This window comes from Brachionichthys hirsutus, unplaced genomic scaffold, assembly GCF_040956055.1.
Source record: "Brachionichthys hirsutus isolate HB-005 unplaced genomic scaffold, CSIRO-AGI_Bhir_v1 contig_247, whole genome shotgun sequence".
Classification (NCBI taxonomy): Eukaryota; Metazoa; Chordata; class Actinopteri; order Lophiiformes; family Brachionichthyidae; genus Brachionichthys; species Brachionichthys hirsutus.
Window position 1 is genome coordinate 467,220 of NW_027180326.1, and position 18,527 is coordinate 485,746.

General features: G+C 40.4%; 3 protein-coding genes across 3 annotated transcripts; 1 reads left to right on the forward strand and 2 right to left on the reverse strand.

The window, feature by feature from the left end:
* The first annotated feature begins 1 nt into the window (after position 1).
* LOC137912795 (CDGSH iron-sulfur domain-containing protein 2A) lies at positions 2 to 3,398 on the forward strand. Its single transcript, XM_068756935.1, has 3 exons — positions 2 to 190; positions 2,272 to 2,486; positions 2,663 to 3,398. Exons 1-3 carry the CDS (start codon positions 88 to 90, stop codon positions 2,750 to 2,752), a joined length of 408 nt encoding a protein of 135 aa, XP_068613036.1. The 5' UTR covers positions 2 to 87; the 3' UTR covers positions 2,753 to 3,398.
* Positions 3,399 to 4,437: 1,039 nt separating this feature from the next.
* On the reverse strand, positions 4,438 to 10,348 carry LOC137912794 (sodium/hydrogen exchanger 9B2-like). The gene is made up of 12 exons (XM_068756934.1): positions 10,238 to 10,348; positions 9,875 to 10,076; positions 8,970 to 9,140; positions 7,932 to 8,074; positions 7,544 to 7,671; positions 7,098 to 7,273; positions 6,787 to 6,893; positions 6,083 to 6,232; positions 5,742 to 5,850; positions 5,110 to 5,246; positions 4,799 to 5,021; positions 4,438 to 4,511 (listed from the first exon to the last, which is right to left on the reverse strand). Exons 1-12 carry the CDS (start codon positions 10,346 to 10,348, stop codon positions 4,438 to 4,440), a joined length of 1,731 nt encoding a protein of 576 aa, XP_068613035.1.
* A 1,239-nt stretch (positions 10,349 to 11,587) lies between these two features.
* Positions 11,588 to 16,227, reverse strand: LOC137912806 (dehydrogenase/reductase SDR family member 6). The gene is made up of 10 exons (XM_068756946.1): positions 16,178 to 16,227; positions 15,542 to 15,629; positions 14,571 to 14,649; positions 14,302 to 14,398; positions 13,739 to 13,847; positions 13,322 to 13,382; positions 13,060 to 13,173; positions 12,725 to 12,783; positions 12,477 to 12,569; positions 11,588 to 12,276 (listed from the first exon to the last, which is right to left on the reverse strand). Exons 2-10 carry the CDS (start codon positions 15,611 to 15,613, stop codon positions 12,223 to 12,225), a joined length of 738 nt encoding a protein of 245 aa, XP_068613047.1. The 5' UTR covers positions 15,614 to 15,629; positions 16,178 to 16,227; the 3' UTR covers positions 11,588 to 12,222.
* Between the last annotated feature and the right edge of the window lie 2,300 nt (positions 16,228 to 18,527).

Sequence of the window (18,527 nt, forward strand, 5' to 3'; positions counted from 1 at the left end):
TACGTACCGGTTGCAAGCTGCGCTCAAAAATGAACGCAGTGACATGAGAGGAACTACCGCAAAACTTGCTACACTTAGTAATTCGACATGGTTTTAGAAAGTATTTCGCGAGTAATAAAAGTTCAGCTTCCAGCGTACCTTAAGAAGCTTCCTCTTCCTGAAACGATCGGCGGATTTGCAAGATTAACAGGTAATGAGCCGCAGCTGCGTCGCTATTCTTACTGTCCTGCGAAGATGTCTTAAAAGCCCATCGGGGACACTTTCAGGGGATACCATTAGCTCTTTAGCTAGCTTGCAAACGAAAACGCAGTAAAAAAAAAAAAAAAAGTTCTACTGTGGAGGTGGACGTGTCAACAGATAAATCAAGAGATGTTCAAAAATCTGTCAGATTAGATCAAATAAAATGATAGGTAATGGACAGTCTCAAAACAAAGGCTACTCCAAGGTCAGTGTTCAGAACCTTTTACTCATTTTTAGATCCTAAAATGGTCTGAGGGTTTCCTCCCCTAGTTCAGTCCAATGGACTTTGTTTCTTTTGCATTTAAAGATGTCACTCTGGGCTTTGAGAAATGGTGATAGATGTTTTATTTGTGACTTCCACGCCTGAGGGTTAAGGTGACAAATTGCCACATTAATGGATAATGGAGGATATTTGTTGCTGATCTCCTAAAGTTAAGCTTTGAATGATATTCTCGAAGCTCACGTGGACTGCAGTTTATCCTAAAGCAAACTCGTACCCAGATCAGTACAAAATATACGATTAAAGGATTTGTGAGGAAGACATTGACATCTGCTGGCTCCAGATTTTTGTTTTGGATCCGCACCGAATTGCATCCACTCATAGATATACTGTAAACCGCCCGGACATTTGACTGGCACTGTTTACACTCTTCCTACTTTTGGCTGCAACTGCTACACAGTTTCCTGCTGTAGGATAAATAACCTAAAATAGCCTAAAAAAAACCTGAAAAGTAGAAGACCTGAGCTAGTCCAACATCACTGAAAATACTTTGGCGACAGCCGTTATTAGCGCTGCTTGATAAAACTTGTGAAAGTCTCGACATTATTTTCTACATATTGTGATTCCTGTCAGTCAGTTCTGTCACTCACCGATGATTAGAAGATGAAAGGTTTGTTAAAAGCATCTACAAATGAGCTATAATTCCATAAACAGATTGAGAGTTTACGATTGTGCCATTAGGCACCAAAGTCCTTTCACTGAAATGATTATAATTGACATAGTTATTATGTCAGTGAGAGTTATTCTTACTATACAGCGTATAAGTTATTGTCAATAGCACAATTAGATAACTGTTGTTAATCCTCGCTGTGCTTCACTTTGTCCGTCCTCTCCATGTATGGTGGATAGAAGGATTGTTTTTTTCCAAAAGGACTTTACTGGGATCTCAAAGGCATTTCCTGTCATGGCTGCTTGTGTGAGACGATACTCCTCTGAGATCGAGTGCAGCGATAAAGTCGAAATACACACGAGAGACGTCAGACTCCTCCAACTGGTGCAGCAGGTTCTTTGTTCTGACCTGTAGTCGCCTCGGGAAGAAATTAGAACTACCGGTACTGTAGTCGGGAGTAGCAGAATTAAAAACAGCAGCAGTACCATTTGAAGCTCTTTTCTGTACGTGCACAATGGCGACCAACCATTGATCCGGGGCGTGCACAGGAAACCCTTTCAGATGGTACGGTATATACATTACATATCCTATATACGTGGATTATATGGCCTGTTTGGGGAGTCAACCAGAATTGATTTGTCTTATTTTACACCATTTATAAACTCTGAACTGGTTGTGGTGCTTTCAGATCTGAGTCTCCCACAATGCTAATCCTTTTCCTAATTGGAAGTTTAGGCTTTGCAAATTCAACAAGAGCTGCGAATAATGTTAACTTTGTTTAGTAAATGCATCAGTTCTGTTCTGGAATAGGATTTTGACAATAAATTATCCATAAATGGAGAACTAAACACAACACTTGATGTATGCAAACAGTTTATGAGTTCATAACCTACAGATACACAGAACGGCTTTAAGGGAATGTAAATATTCACATTAGCAGACCTGGAAGCTCCTCAGGAAATGACTGAAGTGAGTAAAAGAGATTCAGAATAGCAGCTCTGCACCCGACAAATCGACTGATTGTTCAAGCTTTGATTTAAAGCATCAGATTTTAGACCTCCTCTTGCTATAAATAGGACCAATATTCACATAAATAATGAACCTGTAAGTGTAATAATTGTGTTATAATGTGTGTGTGTAGTGTCTGAGTGGCTCCGGCTGTTGCCTCTCCTGGGTATCCTGGCGTTGCTGGGCTATCTGACCATTCGGCCATTCCTGCCTAAGAGGAAGAAGCAAAAAGACAGCCTGATCAACCTGAAGATCCAGAAGGAGAACCCTAAAGTGGTCAATGAGATAGACATTGAGGACCTGCACAGCGCGAATGTTTGTTACTGTCGCTGCTGGCGCTCCAAAACTGTAAGTTAATTGTTTCATTTCAGATCTTGTCTGTATCCATGGTGATATCGCAGCTCACTTGTTTTTATTATTATTATTAATAAAGTAAATGTAGTTATTCTTTTAAATGTGTGAATGTATGGAAGTGTATGTTTGTGTCTCGCTGATGGCTAATATTAAGATGTTTCCTGTTTTAGTTTCCTGTTTGTGACAAGTCGCACTTAAAGCACAATGAGCTAACTGGAGACAACGTGGGACCGCTCATCCTCAAAAAGAAGATACTGTAATCAGCCAGTGATGGGCGTTTCCGTTCACCTCCCAATCTTTTATTTTTTCCTTTCTTGACAGTTTCTGGCTAAGTATATGTTTTTCTACTTTTACATTTCTTTGCCTTATGTCATGTTATTGTTGGTCAAAAGCGTTGACTCAATTTCAAGTGGTCCTAAAACACCTAAAAACAAAGGACCCTGTCTGGTTGCATCAAATTTTAGGTGGTTAAGAAAGTTGAGGTTGTTTTTCTCATGGCCAATTTTTCATCCGGCTCTTTTGATGGTTAACAATAACAGCGATTAAATACAATTAAAGTTCCTCATTGGGACCACTTTGATGGGAAAACTTGAAATGTAATTGCAGTGACTTTATAACCAAGTAATCTGACCTGATAAATGGAAATTCAATTCTTAACCTGTTCATAGTTGCCACCCCATCAGGATGTGAAACATTCTTGTGTTTATAGGTTGCTATCCATATTATTCACATCTTCACTTGAATTTCTAGCGTCTAGAACGTATACCAGTTGTATGAGACTTCCCATAAAGTCTCTCATTTACTATTAGTTTTATACATAAATGGCCTTTTGTGATTAACTATTCATGAATCTCGTTCAGAAATGTACGGAATGTATTCAGTCTGCATATGAAATATAAAGTAATGTTCTAGCTGAAGTTTTGCACTTGTTTCTTTCCGGGAGAACAGAAGACTTTCCCCTTTTTATTTCATTCAGAATCACAGTATTTTTGAGTGCATTTATATACTTAAATCAACACATTCTCCCTTGTTCATGTAATTTTTCAGCTGATAAATGTAAAAACAAGAGCCTTCCTACATCAAGTGACATCGCGGCAGCCGCTGTTAATGTAGCTGAGAAGCAAACAAAACTAGTAGGCTCAGTGAGACGTTAAGTAAAACTGTCTAAATGTTTCAACTATCTTTGCATAACTACATGAAAGAGACAGACCATTATTGCTATGTTGTATTTATTATTCAAATAATGCTTGGTAGAAAACTAATGTTCAATCATATCATAAATAGCTAAAAACACAAGAACCCTTTACAGTAAATAAACATCTTAAGTTACACTGCATACTTATGCTTAAAAAACTGAAATTTGAGCTATATTTTATTTTTGGAAATAATCATTGAAAGGGTACATAGTGATTGATCAAAGTTTTAGCAGCACTGTGGATCGTTTGGATGTTTTCCTGAGTCTTAACCAACAAAACTTCTTTTCAACAGGTCGATACAGCTAACGGTTATGAATGCAGAAATACACAACGCATTGTAGTATAAGTGTTTTACTTAGTGCAGCACATCAACTGTGCAATCTAAAGTGAAACAGGATTCAGTTACATAAACCTTGACTGACCTGCTTATAATAAAATACAGCATACAGGATGTACTTAAATAGTTGTAAAAAAAATACATTTAATAGATGCTGTGAATGACAAGCAGAAACAATATCCACCTTCACAGAAATGCATATTACATTCATACCTTGTACTATTTTTTACTAATTAAACATTCATTTAGGATCAGAGACAAACCAGTGTGTTCACACAACCTGACCGGACAGATGCTGCGGTGAGGTCGTTCGTTTGGAGCCTGAGCCCTTAGAGGTTATAAATACAGAGTGAGTTCTGTGTCCCTGCAGTTGGGCCAACACCAGGAGCCGGTGGGGACAATAATCGTGTTATTAGAGTGTGCTCTCGTAGGTGACAGGAGTTTCATCGTCGTCTTCGTTATCTGCCGCTGTTCCGAGGGAAGAAACTGATGAAGGGGGAAAAAAAGAACAGATTACCTTCTATTCAGGTTCTCAAAATATGAAGGCAAGAGACTTTTAACGTGATTAACAAACACTATGCCTCTACTGAATGAAAAAGTACAGTTCAAGCTACACAGAAGCACACTGAATCTATGCAGCAAATCGTTGCTGAGTCGACGCATCCATCGCACGGGTGAAGCGGAGAGGATCTTTGAAGGACAGGATACTCACTGGTCCAACTACTACAAAGGTCGAAGGGATCGCTGAGCTTAGTTTCAATGACTGTACATACCCAAGAAAGGTGCTGATAGAGTGGGTGTGACTCGCTCACCGCTGGCAGAGCTTTTTGGCTTTTGGAGAAGAAGAGGTCCGGCGAGGCCGATAATAAGAGCTCCTACGGGAGCTGTGAGAAGGATGGCCAGCACGGCCACCGTCAGCACGTCCATGCCGTGCTTCTGCAGTAGTTTTTCATTCTTCGTCCTGGCCATATCTAAAGCTGTGGAGCCTATCGCTGCCTGGTGAAGACGAGCATGTTAGCGTTCTCTCTATGCTCCTCCACAGACAGTAATGTCAGTAGGAAGAAAAAAACACACACACACACACCTGTACTGTGGCTTTGGGCAGCCACGCTAAAGCTATGAAAATCTTTTCCTTCATGTTGAAGCCAGCACACAACACACAGATAAAGGTGAACAGGACCCGGACCAGCAGGGCAATGAGCAGAGTGGCTACGCCGAGACCTAAAAGCAAGACACGCATGAGTCACACGTTATTTGTACTTTGCTTTAAAGTTGTTGTTGGTTTTTCCTTTGAACAACTGTGGTTAAAGTATGGCATAGTAGTGGTGGGGGGAAAAGAAGGAAAAAGAATCACACCAAAGAGGACAGTTAGGTAGTTTAATTAGGTGCAAGTTATTTTTGTAATTCATATAACTGCGATGGACATAAATGTCCTTTTTAGTATGTGACATTTCATTGATATTTGACCTTGTGAAAATAAAATAAAAATCAAATGTATCCTTGAATGTAGCTGCTCATAATTTTGATCCAATATATTTCATGTAAGACATCCAGTAATGAAACACTTTCACTTATGATATACTGTATATGATAACATATTTTGGCCATGTAAATACATGTGCATCAATAAAGTTACATTTGAATCTCTTAGTGATAACAGCTGCCTCTCTGTTACATCAATGTGTTTGCACGTGTGTTTGTGCATGGCTGTCTCACCGACTGTGTTTCCGTCCAATTCGGACACTCGAATCTCTGCTCCGATTAGTCCGAAGAGTAGAGGCTGAAAGACGTCCCACGCCCAGCCCACCACCTCCTCCACACACGCCTGAAGACAAAACGCAGAAACGTTTATCTTTGCCAAGGAGCCGTGTGGACTGATGAAGACAGTGATGAAGATCTTCCGCTACATCCCATCAGGATTCAATTGAAACCGTTTCTCCTCTAAACAACAAGGATGGCACATTTCCCAGAACCCTCTTGGAGGCCCAGAAGCAGTATATCACATACGTTTACCTTTAAAATGACGGATAATTTATTTACTAAATACTTGTTATTACCTTTTCCTTGCCCCAGCCGAGGCCAGCCAGAAACGCCAGCACCAGAGTGCAGAGGCCTCCAGAACCAGGAAACCCCGCCACGCCGCTGCCGAACACGGCAAAGACAGACAGACCCAGAACCAAGAAGGTTCGCTTCATTACTAAATGTTTCTGGGTGAAACAGACAAGATAGTGATTAAAGATGAAACAAAGAAATTATAAATACAAAATATTAATTTAACCGTAAGACTTACTAGATATTTATTTGCTAATTAGAAACAAATATCAGATAGTCAATCAATTCCAGTCAAGGGTTTGGGCATGTCTTATTCAGGTGAATGGGAAGGTGTGGATTCTGAAAGCTGGTATTGTTAAGAAGCTGTGATTCATCACAAGTATTTTACACACACTGATTCAGGGGGAAGGATTTCCTGACAATGGGTTTCTTAATTCTGAGTGGCTATCAAAAGACTAGTGTGAAGTTGGAATAGCAGCATCTGATACGAAATTTTTTTTATATTATATTATTATAAAATCTATTACATTCCTTTATTCTGTGTTCTCATCTAAAATCTGAAGCATTTATCATTCTGATATCAGAAGTGAACTTCTGTGACCTTTTTATGTTTGTCAGCATCTGCTTTCACTTCCCAAATTGTGTTAAACACAGACAGAAAATAACTATCGTGGCCAATATCATGGAAATGGCGTAAAAGTATTCCCACCTGATCGACACTGGGAAAGTACTGGATGAGGAAGCCAAGAAGAATCCCAGCAACCAACCCACCGATCACCTCCATAGCGCCTCTCAGGAGGTTGAACCAGGTGGAGCCTAGAAAGATCACATTCATGGTGGAAAGTTCAGAGCAGAATGTCCTAAAATGACAATTAATGAGTAAGTGGGAAAATACAGATGTAAAACACCACAAAGAGCAAAGACAAACAACCAAGCAAACAAAGGACCAAAGCCACCAATATATTTGGTTTCAAGATAAACAACACTTATGTTCCATCTATGACACGTCCACAAGCCCACCTGTGGCGAAGGCCATGCCCAAACATGTGGTGAATCCTGTGATGGCAAGAATGTCATCAAAGCTGCCTGCAGCCATCAGCAACGTGGGGATTCCCTGCTCCACACCGTAACCGTCTCTCTGCAGAAGCAGCATGGAGGGAACCACCACTGCCGGAGACACGGCACCCAGCACAAAGCTACAACATGGAAAACATGCATCCTTTTATTTCCGTACTCCAACAGAGAAGTAATAATATAAAGACATATTTGAGTATTACGACTAATTCTTAAAAAAAAAAACAGGAAAGTTGCAATCTCTGTGTTTACTTTCATGGCCAGTTCATTCTAACTTTCAATATGATTTATTATATACATTTAAATAATTACTGTAGCTTCCTGAATGGAACCGTGTGTCAGTGGAGCAGGAGCAGAGACAAACGAGGGAGCGTTCTCATCGCTGCATTTACCCCAGGATGAAGCCCCAAACCCAGGGCAAGCCCATGAGGAAGTGAGAGATCAGGGCCGCAGTGCAGGCCTCTATGATGCAGGGCCCAGCTGCCAAACGGATACACACCGATTTTAGCTTCCTCAGCGCCTGAATACACACAGACACGCACAATAAATTGGAGGGATTTATTGCATAGAGTACAATTAGAAAGAGATTAAAAATTGCAGGGACATTTGGTAATAAATAGAGAAATATTTATATACCTGAAAAGGGATTTAACACTACTTATATTCATTCAGACCATTTGTATAAATACAGCAACACATTACCTAAATATAATATATCCCTCTTAATATTTATATATATATATTTACAAAACAGATACGGTTGCAGAGACAGCGGCATACCGTGGGATCCAAGCCTAGACCCGCTCTGACCAGAATGACAGCCAGAGCAATGTTCCTCAGGGATGCAGACCACCTGAAGTCTATGTACACCCCATCTGTTACAACTGGGATGTTTCTCAACAGGAAGCCCATCAGAAGCATACCTGCAACACAGCGGGAGTTGAGGGAGAGGAAGGATCGTCTTTTATGATACACACACAGAGGAGAAATGAATATCGCCCGTTCTTTGAACTTGCATTGCTTGTTTTGAGACGCCGACACTCACTGTGGGACCGCGATCTGACTCGTAGGGAAATAATGTTCATTTATATGTTGCAATGGGATCCAACTCTCTCCCTAAATTCTCACATCTGCCAGTTCTTGAGTTGAAATGTCACCCCGCAATACTAGAAATTAACAGTTTAGATTTGTGTTAGCATTGCTACAGGTGAGTTGTCAAATTGTTTTCAAACATTCAGGGAAATTACTCTGATTATTTTTATTGTTAAAAATGAAAAATGGCACATTCTAAACAAGCAAAACAGTGAGAGGGAAATGAACTCCAACATCCATGTCACTTGAACTTCGCTCTCCCTTCTGATGTTGACTGTAAGTAAGGAGTGGCGCCAACTTTATCTTGTTTGAGATACAGCTTGACAAAAGATTTCCATTTCCAGACCGACAAAAGCAGAAATTCACACCAAAATAACATCTAATTTCTGAAAAAGTTCATCTCTAGATCAATACAGCAATTTATCCCAGTCGAGACCATCATCTTCTCCATTTTGTAACTATTATAAAACAGTGATTTAAAATGTCAGTCAACAGCAGCCCTTTTTTTTTTTTAAATACCTGGGTCATTCCATTTTCCAACTGGAATAATCACTGCACTGTAACGGTTCTGAACAGATATGGCTGGACAAATAAAGAGTTCTAATGCTGTAAATTGAAGATCATGTACTGTGTAACTATATATCTCTCTCTAGTAGAGGCAACTGCTTGACTGAATATGAAATAAGGGCAGTGCATAAAGTACAAATACTAAATCCTCAGCCTTACCAAGGAGGGGTGGGAATGGTGGTAGTCTGGGCAGACGGATGAAAGACATCAGTTTTCCACCAATCAGTGCACAGAGGAAGAGGACCGTAACGCCAAACAAGTTGCCCCCTGGAAGACATTCGTCCTCGGTGATCGACCACACCACGCCGAAGAGCACAGCTGCCAGAAGGACTGGAGAAGAAACAACGATGACGGACATGACATCATTTGATCTCTTGACGACAACAACAACAAAGAGATCCTCGTTTTAGAGGCGTTGCAAACGAGCTGAACAAAGCTAATGTTTGTTGGTCTGCTAGCAGGACTGAAACTCCCTATCAGATTAGGGTGAAACGTTGGGCTTCATTTCTAATCCCTAGTCTGGAGGTACTTATTCTCTCTTTTCTCCATTTTGGTGCGGATGACGGACATGTAACTTTTTAATGGTTGAATGTTGTACTTTTTGTACACAGTAATACTTGCCTCACCTGAGACGAGCAGCAATAAGTTGGGATATCATTGTCGGTTTCTATATATTTATGGGATACAGATGACTACCAGATGTGATGATTAGTTGTGATTGGTCTGCTACAGTTTGGACACACAATGTGCACGCATTTCTGATTGTTGCTAGCGATCCGGATATGGTGTGTGTAAGACTTATTGATTGTGTGTAAATTGCGTTGTGTCCTGACTGTGCTACAAGAAGCTCATTTTTGATTGATAAGCTATCAGTCTGTGATAACACATCGACGTGACCCTATATTTAAGTATTAGAGTGCATTTATAGAAGCATGTACTATTTCGTTATGACTAATATTTATTGCTAATAGGTCAAGATGCAAAAGTTACAAATGTCATCTGCAATTTTTCTCTTGTGGGGGGGGATAATTGATTGACAACATGCAACACATTTTATTGCCTACCTTTAGTAATGAGAGAGGCCAGAAGTCCTCTTGGTGGACATGGGCAAAACTTGCGGAGCAAGGGGCAGCAGACAACCGGTGGGTCCGTATTGGTGCCAGCATCCGCTACGGGGTTTCGAGGAATGAAATAGGTGGTCTCCTCCGTGACATTTGGAGTGGAGCAGCGTCGTACCACGACCTGAATCTGGTTGACATTTAGGTGCTGGAGAAAGAGGATCACAATGTGCTCAAGGACATGACAGACATAGCATTTGTCCAAGCCACATACTTCTCTGCCACTCCAGAATTTCTCACCACAGCTCCTCCCTAAGCGCTACGTTATAGTCCACATCTACAAAGACACAATGCAGTCAGATACTATACCTCCACGTGGTTTGGTGCAGGTAAAGCAATTCTGTCCAGGAGTGGGCTCGGCGATGGACTGGGTGCAGGGCTCGGCTCCGGGGTAACAACTTTGGGCTGAGTGTCCTCCATGGCGACAGGATCTCTGGTCTAATCACTTCTCTGTCACAGCACATCAAGCTGAGGGGCGGGGCTACCCATGGAGGGGCTGTTCCTGTATGCTCAGCTCTGACCACAGGCAGCATGGTTTTTATCAGAAGGACAACAAACGTATTTACTCAATAAATGTGTGCGGACAATGTAATATTTAATCTAACAGAGGACTGTTTTCTTTTAGCATATTCTGTACTGGGCTCGGCCAGGGGATAAGAAAACCGACCTATATTGGAACCACGTGACTTCCGGCTACAAACTCTGACGTCACGACATATGCTAGTTGCCGCGTGCTCGAGGCTGCCAGTAAACAACGTTCCTATGGCGCACTGCGAAACCTATATCTCATAACAATGGATAAATAACATTAATACCTATTAATCCAAGCTACAGTAGCGTTAGCTAGCAAGTCACTTTAGCCTAACGCCACTACAGTGTTTTGACATTTAAGGGAACAGACGGTTAATCCAAACACGAACACTAATCAATGCTTACAGCTTTGACCATATGGTACATGTTGCTCGAGTTAGCTCAATTAGCCGCCGCTATTGCAGAATGCTTGGATAAGTAGGTTAGAGTTAACTAGCAAATGCAAACAGTGACCCTTATCCAGTATGGGGCTTGTCTGAGGCCGAGTCGCCTCAAAAATGTGTTCGATGCGACACAAAACCGACGCTACTCGAACCAGAGCTAAAGCTAGCAAAGAGCTAAAACCACGTTTTACGATACATTTATCTAACATGTTGACGAAAATCACAACCGGTCGTTGATTTATGAACCGCTTTTCAATTGGTATTAGGCTGAACGTCCTGATGGAACCTGTATTAATCACACCCAACTGAATAAAGTACTTTATTAAACCAAACAATGCACGAATAACTCGATTTAACCCTAAACTATCAGATCGAACTGTACAGCGTTCGAACACGCCGTCTACGCTCGAGTGCAGGAATCTATTAAACCCAAATTTGAGGGGTTCCTTGTTTTATTTTTTGTCTACTACTGCATCCAAAACGTTTATCTCGACGGTCCCCTCACATAAGCTGCACAAAACACAGCAAAACGCACCTCGCATCGGACACATTGTCGTCGTCGCTGGGAGGGAAGGAAGGACGGGGCACCGGTACCGGTACCGGCAGCTCCGTGGCAGAGCGGCCAATTTGGGAACGGGAATAAGGCGGATTAGCGAAGGCAAAAAAAACAGACTACAAAACGTAGCCGGATACAAGTGCTTTATTGTGGGAAGATCGGTTGAGTGTGACTCGAGGGTAGCTGAGATCTAATACAGTCCTTTACAATGAGAACGTATTAATACACTGGTATTATAGATACTATTGCTTAAAATATTTTGTGCAACATGGAAAATAGATGGAAACAAAAACAGTCAACCCCACTGCTTCTGTGTTTGACAATATATGCTATTTAAAAGCAGTTTGCAATAACCTGCTTGCACAATAACATTTCGAATTATATGTTCCACATTGAACCCGAACTGCAAATAGTTATGTGGCTACTTACATTCCCAGAATTATTCAACATCCTTCAAAAGAAGGTGACCAAAAACCACCAAAAAAATTAAATATCCATGACAACATCCACTGGAAAACCATCGCAAGCATGTTATCTGGCGTTGCATCACATTTGCAGCAGAGCCTCTCTGAAATGTGCAGATGATTGTCATCAAGGGGTTAAGCCATTTTAAGATTGCATTAGTCAGTAGCTGTAGAATTTTGCACATTTGGGGGGAAAAAAATCAATTAAATATCTCATATGGAGCTACTGCAGGTACGTGACTTGTTGATTTGACTGTTTGATATGGTGTTTGCAAACAGCTGTAGCTCGCCGTAGCTTTCTCAGAGAGTCCACCCTCCATCGATGATTTGCTCTGTCCCGGTCACGTAGGCAGACTGTGAAGAAGGCAAGAATCATCAGATCACTATGTCCTGTATTGAATATTTGACGTTGTATATAAACAGTTAAGTCCAGGATTTCTGAAGTACTGATGTCATTAGTCTCTACTCTGAAGAGTATTTCAGAGATCGAATGCAGATCGAATGCTTGGTTGTTGATGTACTGTACCACACACGTAAGATATGGATCGGCTCACCTCATCTGAGGCCAGGTATACACAGAGATACGCCACCTCCTCGGGCGTGCACATCCTGTGCATTTTCTGTCTCGCCATGAAATCCTTAAAAGCCTAAAGAGACAAGGAAATGCTATTGTAGCATTTTTTTTACTACCCAGTGATCAAGTTTTTTTTGTCTTGAAAGAAAAATTACATGTACTTATTTATTGATTAATTCCAGCCATACTATCTCAGCATGAATGAAAATAATTACAGAGCAGCTGTACCTGTTCCGGGTCAGGCTGAGCCTGGATTCTGGCCTTGAGTGACGGGGTGTCAACAGTACCTGGAAAAAAAATATATAGAACCTTAAAATTCTTCAGGACATTGAAAATACACAAAATACGAACTGATGATTTTGCACAGCAGTCATTTTGGATTTGATTAGAAGGGACAAATTCAACCCTCGTGTGTCTTTGAAACACACAATGCCCTTAAACATGAAAAGCCTTAGAATCTTTCTAACATGCATTTATTTTTTCCAGGAATGTTCACAAAATATTGTAGAGGATGAGTACAGTTAAGAATAAGAGGGACACCGTTTTATTTTGCAGGGTCTTACCAGGACAGATACAATTACAGCGAATGCCTTTCTCGGTGAAATCAGCCGCTATAGACTTTGTGAGTCCAATGACTGCAGCCTTAGATGTACTGTAGACACACCGGTTAACAACACCTGTGGACACACGTCACACACACACACAGCAATTATCTCAGATAAGAAGATTACAATGAACATACTTCAGGAACTTAATATCCCTTTAAATAGGCATAATATTGGTTTGACAATTGTGTACTTAAAAGATCTGTGAAATATAATTTACCTTTTATAGTTGATGCAACAGATGCCATATTGATAATGTTTCCTGATCCCCTTGCCAACATCTAGAATGACATGATAAATTAGGATAGCACATAAACGGAACATAATTGGTAAAAATGTGAAGAGTAAGATTGTGCTGCATTCATAAGTTATTTTTTTTATAGCAAATAAAAGGCAAATGTGGTGAACTCGAGAATCAGATTCCTAGTTGAGACAATTTGGTTAGTTTAGGGCTAAAGCTGGATTAGTGATCGGGCAGTCGCCTCCCCATCATGTCAGAGGCTCAGAGTAATACAGATAATCCCAATGGATGAGAAGAAAATAAAAGCACATGTCGCTTAATTTACAGAAGCACCTTTTTAATTCCCTTGACAACAGGAGAACCGCTAAGGATTTTGGTTCAGTGGGAAAAAGTCACCTTTGGCAGGAAAGCCTTGGACATCAGGTACATACTCCGGACATTCAAGTTCATAGTGAAGTCCCACTCTTCCTCTCCGCAGTCTAAAATGGATCCGTGGTGCACAAATCTGCCAAAAGTAGTTTGAGCATAAACGTGGAGAGTAGCAGAAATAATCACCGACTATATAAATGGAATATATAAGTTAAAGGTTTAGTATCGCAATCAAAGTCAAATCAAAGCAGTGTCAGACCAAGCTGATACAGCAGCCAGTTCAAAGAGTGCCTCAAACGTAAGGCGGTTGATTTTACTGTGGTATCAATGGAGAGATGTTGAGTAAGGAGATTGACTAAAAAAGCATAAGATGTATAAACATGCTCAATGTGAAGCAGTGTTGACAACCAAGAAGAACTGATTGTATTTCAATACTGACATACAAATGATCCGTTGCAGTTGTAGAAGTATTTCATTTATGTATATTTACTGCCCAACAATGGCGTATCAAACAGACTGAAAAGAAAATACATGTTGTCGTGCATATAGTCTTGGCAATGCAACAAAATGAAGAACGGAAAGAAAAGTACCCAGCAACATTGAACAGCACATCCACATGTTCATGCTCGTCGGCAAGGCTTTCGACTTGGTCCTTCTTAGTCACATCCACGACCTTGGTCCTGATCCCTGTTGGTGAAAACAAAACAGTTTGTTCTGTATTGAAGAAAAAAATAATCCCAATTATTTTAATATAATAACAGATCTAAAACAAAAGAAGAAGAAGTCTTCGCATCGGGTATGATTGTCTGTGTTCCATTGGATACCCAGCAGATGGCAGCCTTTGACCAGTACAACCTACCATCAATGCTGTCCAGCTCTTTCAGCTTCTCTCCATTTATATCTGTTGCTGTGACAATAGCTCCCTCCTTCGCAAATGCCTGTGTGTGAAAAGCACTCGAGTCAGTTCCAAGCAGCTTCACATCGTCATGGTAAAAGACCCGCAGCACTAAACTCCCTGGTAGAGAGAACATTTCATCATTGTTAAATAAAGGTATGGATTATGGAAAGTCATTGGAAGACAGAGACAACCAATACTAACAACAAAATAACACCAAGATCTCATTATCACATATCTGTAGACCTAGAATGTCATTTTGGAACCCTAATCCCACAACCCTCAGTTTTAATTCTCTTCCACCTTTCATCAGATTATAGTCAATGGAGTGAGTGCCTCATTAACTGCAAAGAAATCATATAAGCATTATACAACATTTAAATTCTAAATGGAAATGCTTTTTTTTTTTTAATAGAGTGTGATTTGAATCTAAAGATCCGAGAAGCTAGTACACATTTCTGCGTTTGAAATCCTCCACGCCACACTACCACGGTTACACACTTCAAGGCACCACTTGAAGGGAATGGATATCACAATGACCCAATCTACAGAAGGAACTGTGTGAGATTATCAAGGGTGTTTGCTATCTTTTTGGCAATGGCAAGAACGTCAGATGATTGTCTTACATGTGTTTTTACAACACCACAAGATTCACTATTACAGCACACAGCTACTCACACCACATGCATGCAGAGTGGGAAGCTCTTCATGCAAAGTGAAAAAGGCGTAGTTCCTTTTTTGTGTGTAAAAATGGGAAACTCTTTTGGAGTTGGAGAATATATCCTGGAATGTCTGAAAAAATGTAAATCTTTGGTGTGCATTTTTTAAAAACCTCACACAGTCAACATACACAATGCTACGAGTATGATCTCCACAGACTATTAAATAAACTATGTTCCTGTGTGACTTAATAGCAAGTGAGAAATTCCCATTACTATTGCTGCAGCCCGTCCAATCCCCTGCGCGGCGGCTGACAGCACAATCACTTTCCCATTGAGGCGGCCCATAATATGCCCTTCACTGCTGCTGTGATCAAAACAAACAAATACACAAGACACAAGATTACGACACAATGCATTATTGGGTAATTATCCGTAAAAAAAACTAAACTAAAAATGAAACAGACTACCAGTGATTGCAAAGCTGAGAAAGTTCTTTTTTTCTTCAGTTTGACTTCAAAGCTTCTAGTCTATTCTAAACTCATGGGGCTATGACAGATATTAAATATATGCACGTCTATTAACGCCCGTGTGTAATATGTCAAATTCTATTAGCTAAAATGATAGTTTTACTAAATATGACGGTGAAAACATCTAAAATCGTTAACACGGAGCGTGATTCCAGACGCGCCCGTGATTGCTTGAATATGCTTTTCATTTGTTTGATGATGATGATGAATATATTTATTAGATAGAATGTTAGAGTACTTTGAACTCGTCTTGCGCTCTTTCACTCTGAACCGGTTGAACCGGAACTAAACCCGTTACTAACTGTACATGCAGGTGTCGAAGGTGCTAATTCGGTGTTGCAAATGTAAATAAAAGCGACAAAAACCAACTTTAGAAACTCACCGCTCCTCCGCCTGCAGAAACGAACGTGCCACGTTTGCGTCATGCGTGGCTATTCTTAACCAGGAAGTGTGCGTGACGCAGCTTCGTCACGTGACACCATTGACAGCGCTGCCACGCCCACGCGCACCGCGGAGTCCACTTTGCAAAGTATGGGAAACGTGTCGTAAACTGATTAGAGATGGTGTTTCTCAATGCAAAGAAATGCATGTTTAGTCACGTGCAAAACTCGAGCAGCAGAGATTCGTCTCTTTTCTCTCTCTTTTTCTGCTAACAGCTACTTTTCCATTAAAGGCGCAGGTCAGTCACACTGACCTTTAGGATCTGAGTGAAGTTATTGCGTTACCTCGTAGAGTTAATGGTTTGTAGAGTTAAGGCTCATATGGCTGCTGGCCTGAGCTACAAATTACTCTCCCTTTATGGCAGGAGTGTAAAACTCTGATGGGAGCTATTGCTGTAACTTAGAATAGAGTATAGAGAATAAATTAAAGTGGTAGGAAATGCCAAGTTATAAATGCATTACCCAGTTGTGTAGTAAATGATTAAAAAAGACACTCAAATTACAGCAGAAAACAGAACAGAGTCCATGGAGGAAAAAAATTCCTTTCTGTTTAAAGCTCAACTGAGATACATTAAATTAAATTAAATTAAAGTATTAAATTAAATTAAAGTTCAAATGTACTCTTATTTGAATCAGTGTGTCTTTTGCCCTTCTAGACAGACTGGCTTTATGTACTTGGAGGGTTTAAGATCTTTATATATAACTATTTTGAGTGCAGGACTTCGACTTGAAGGCATATATTTACAATGCAAGGAAACACACTTGCTTTCGTAATGGATCTAAATACTTCTTGCACCAAAAACATGATTGCATCTGGTATTTTGAAATATTTTTATTAATCAACACTGAATGAATAAAACAGCTGTTTGTCATGGAGCATTTTTCTGTTAGATTTTTTTGAAGGAGGTCCATCTTCATTTCCTCACTCTATAGGCACTTGCAATGTCATTTTGACTTCGGACTCCGAACTGTTATTCCAGGGAGCTGTTTTCCGACTGATATATCCGACTATGTCTCCCAGGCCTTTTGGAAATCTCATGCATTTCTTCAAAGGGAATTACAGGGACTTGCTTTAAATTACTACTGCCACACTCCTATAAACATCCAAATGAGCCAACTAGAAGGTGAAGTAGACCCCTGATAAAAAGAAATCATGATGCCCGTCTAACTTGAGAGCACTGATAGAGTGCATACTTCCACCAACAGCAGTGTTGCTAAAATATGATCGATCTGAAAACAGCCCCCAAGCCAAGCCAAAACGAAATGTAATCATTTTCATCAGCAGGCTGCTGATAGAAGACATCGACACTTAAAAGTGTGCACAATGCATGCACTTCATTTTGCAACCTCAGAGAGTTATTGATTGCTGTGCTGTATTGTTGCACCCAGGGCACAGTGCGCAGTCTGTCACACTGATGCTGTTGTTTACTTGGATCAACCTCATGTCAGATGATGCAACTCCACATGGACCCCTGACTAGTATTTTTGGTATTGTGTGTCATCATCAGTGCTAATTTGATATTGGCAAAATTACAAATGTTCCCGATCCAACACAAAGTGTCACTGTAAATCTTCCCCGATGCTGGACCCACCTCAAACAAAATCCCATCCCGATCACACTCCCAAAATATAGAAGAAACTGTGACCACACTTGGTTGTGAAATATCCTTGCAATTAATATTTAACCTTTCTTCAAGCGCATGTCAAGACTTCACAAGGATCTCATTGTCTGCCAGGAAATCACAAAGGACTAAACAAATCCTGAAAGCAAAACTCGTGAAGAACTAAAGAAGATAACAAATTAAATGTTTCTTTGGCCTTCTGCCAGGAGGTCTTTTGTCTAATTTATGTTTAATATGTCTGTTTTTGAAAATGTATAATTCATCCTTGTAGCTAAAATTGTAGCCGCAGCTGCCGTGCGGCAGACTGACAGAAGCGAGGCTGCTAATCTGCCTGTCGGACTAATCACTTCATGAACATCACACAAAATAAAATACAGTATACATTGTATAACATTTCTAAGATGAAATAGCAAAAAACAAAATTGCACATGCTAACACTATTATTATTTCAGGCAGTTCCTAGCCATTTGGAAAAATGTTGATTTGGCCAAGCTGCCACTTGGCCAATGACACAACGTATCACCCTTTATAAATAATCCCATCTGTTGTTCTTAAACCATAATTTGCTTTTTTATACACTGCCATCTGACAAACTATATCCCACCAATACTAATTCTTCCTCCAGCAGGGCCTTCTTTACAAAACTATTTGAACACACTGAGCAGTCAGC

Excerpts from the sequence above, each read along its gene's own strand:
- LOC137912794 (XM_068756934.1), bottom strand. The coding sequence starts at position 10,348 with ATGGAGGACACTCAGCCCAAAGTTGTTACCCCGGAGCCGAGCCCTGCA. Across the intron at positions 7,274-7,543 it reads GTTTGGGGCTTCATCCTGGG|CTTTGTGCTGGGTGCCGTGT; the intron begins GTAAATGCAGCG and ends TCCATGTTGTAG. Across the intron at positions 4,512-4,798 it reads TCTATCAGCACCTTTCTTGG|TTTCTTCCCTCGGAACAGCG; the intron begins GTATGTACAGTC and ends CCCCTTCATCAG.
- LOC137912806 (XM_068756946.1), bottom strand. The coding sequence starts at position 15,613 with ATGGGCCGCCTCAATGGGAAAGTGATTGTGCTGTCAGCCGCCGCGCAG. Across the intron at positions 13,848-14,301 it reads GTGCTGTTCAATGTTGCTGG|ATTTGTGCACCACGGATCCA; the intron begins GTACTTTTCTTT and ends TACTTTTGGCAG. Across the intron at positions 13,174-13,321 it reads TGTTGCATCAACTATAAAAG|GTGTTGTTAACCGGTGTGTC; the intron begins GTAAATTATATT and ends GTGTGTCCACAG.
- LOC137912795 (XM_068756935.1), top strand. The coding sequence starts at position 88 with ATGGTTTTAGAAAGTATTTCGCGAGTAATAAAAGTTCAGCTTCCAGCG. Across the intron at positions 191-2,271 it reads CGGATTTGCAAGATTAACAG|TGTCTGAGTGGCTCCGGCTG; the intron begins GTAATGAGCCGC and ends GTGTGTGTGTAG. Across the intron at positions 2,487-2,662 it reads GCTGCTGGCGCTCCAAAACT|TTTCCTGTTTGTGACAAGTC; the intron begins GTAAGTTAATTG and ends TTCCTGTTTTAG.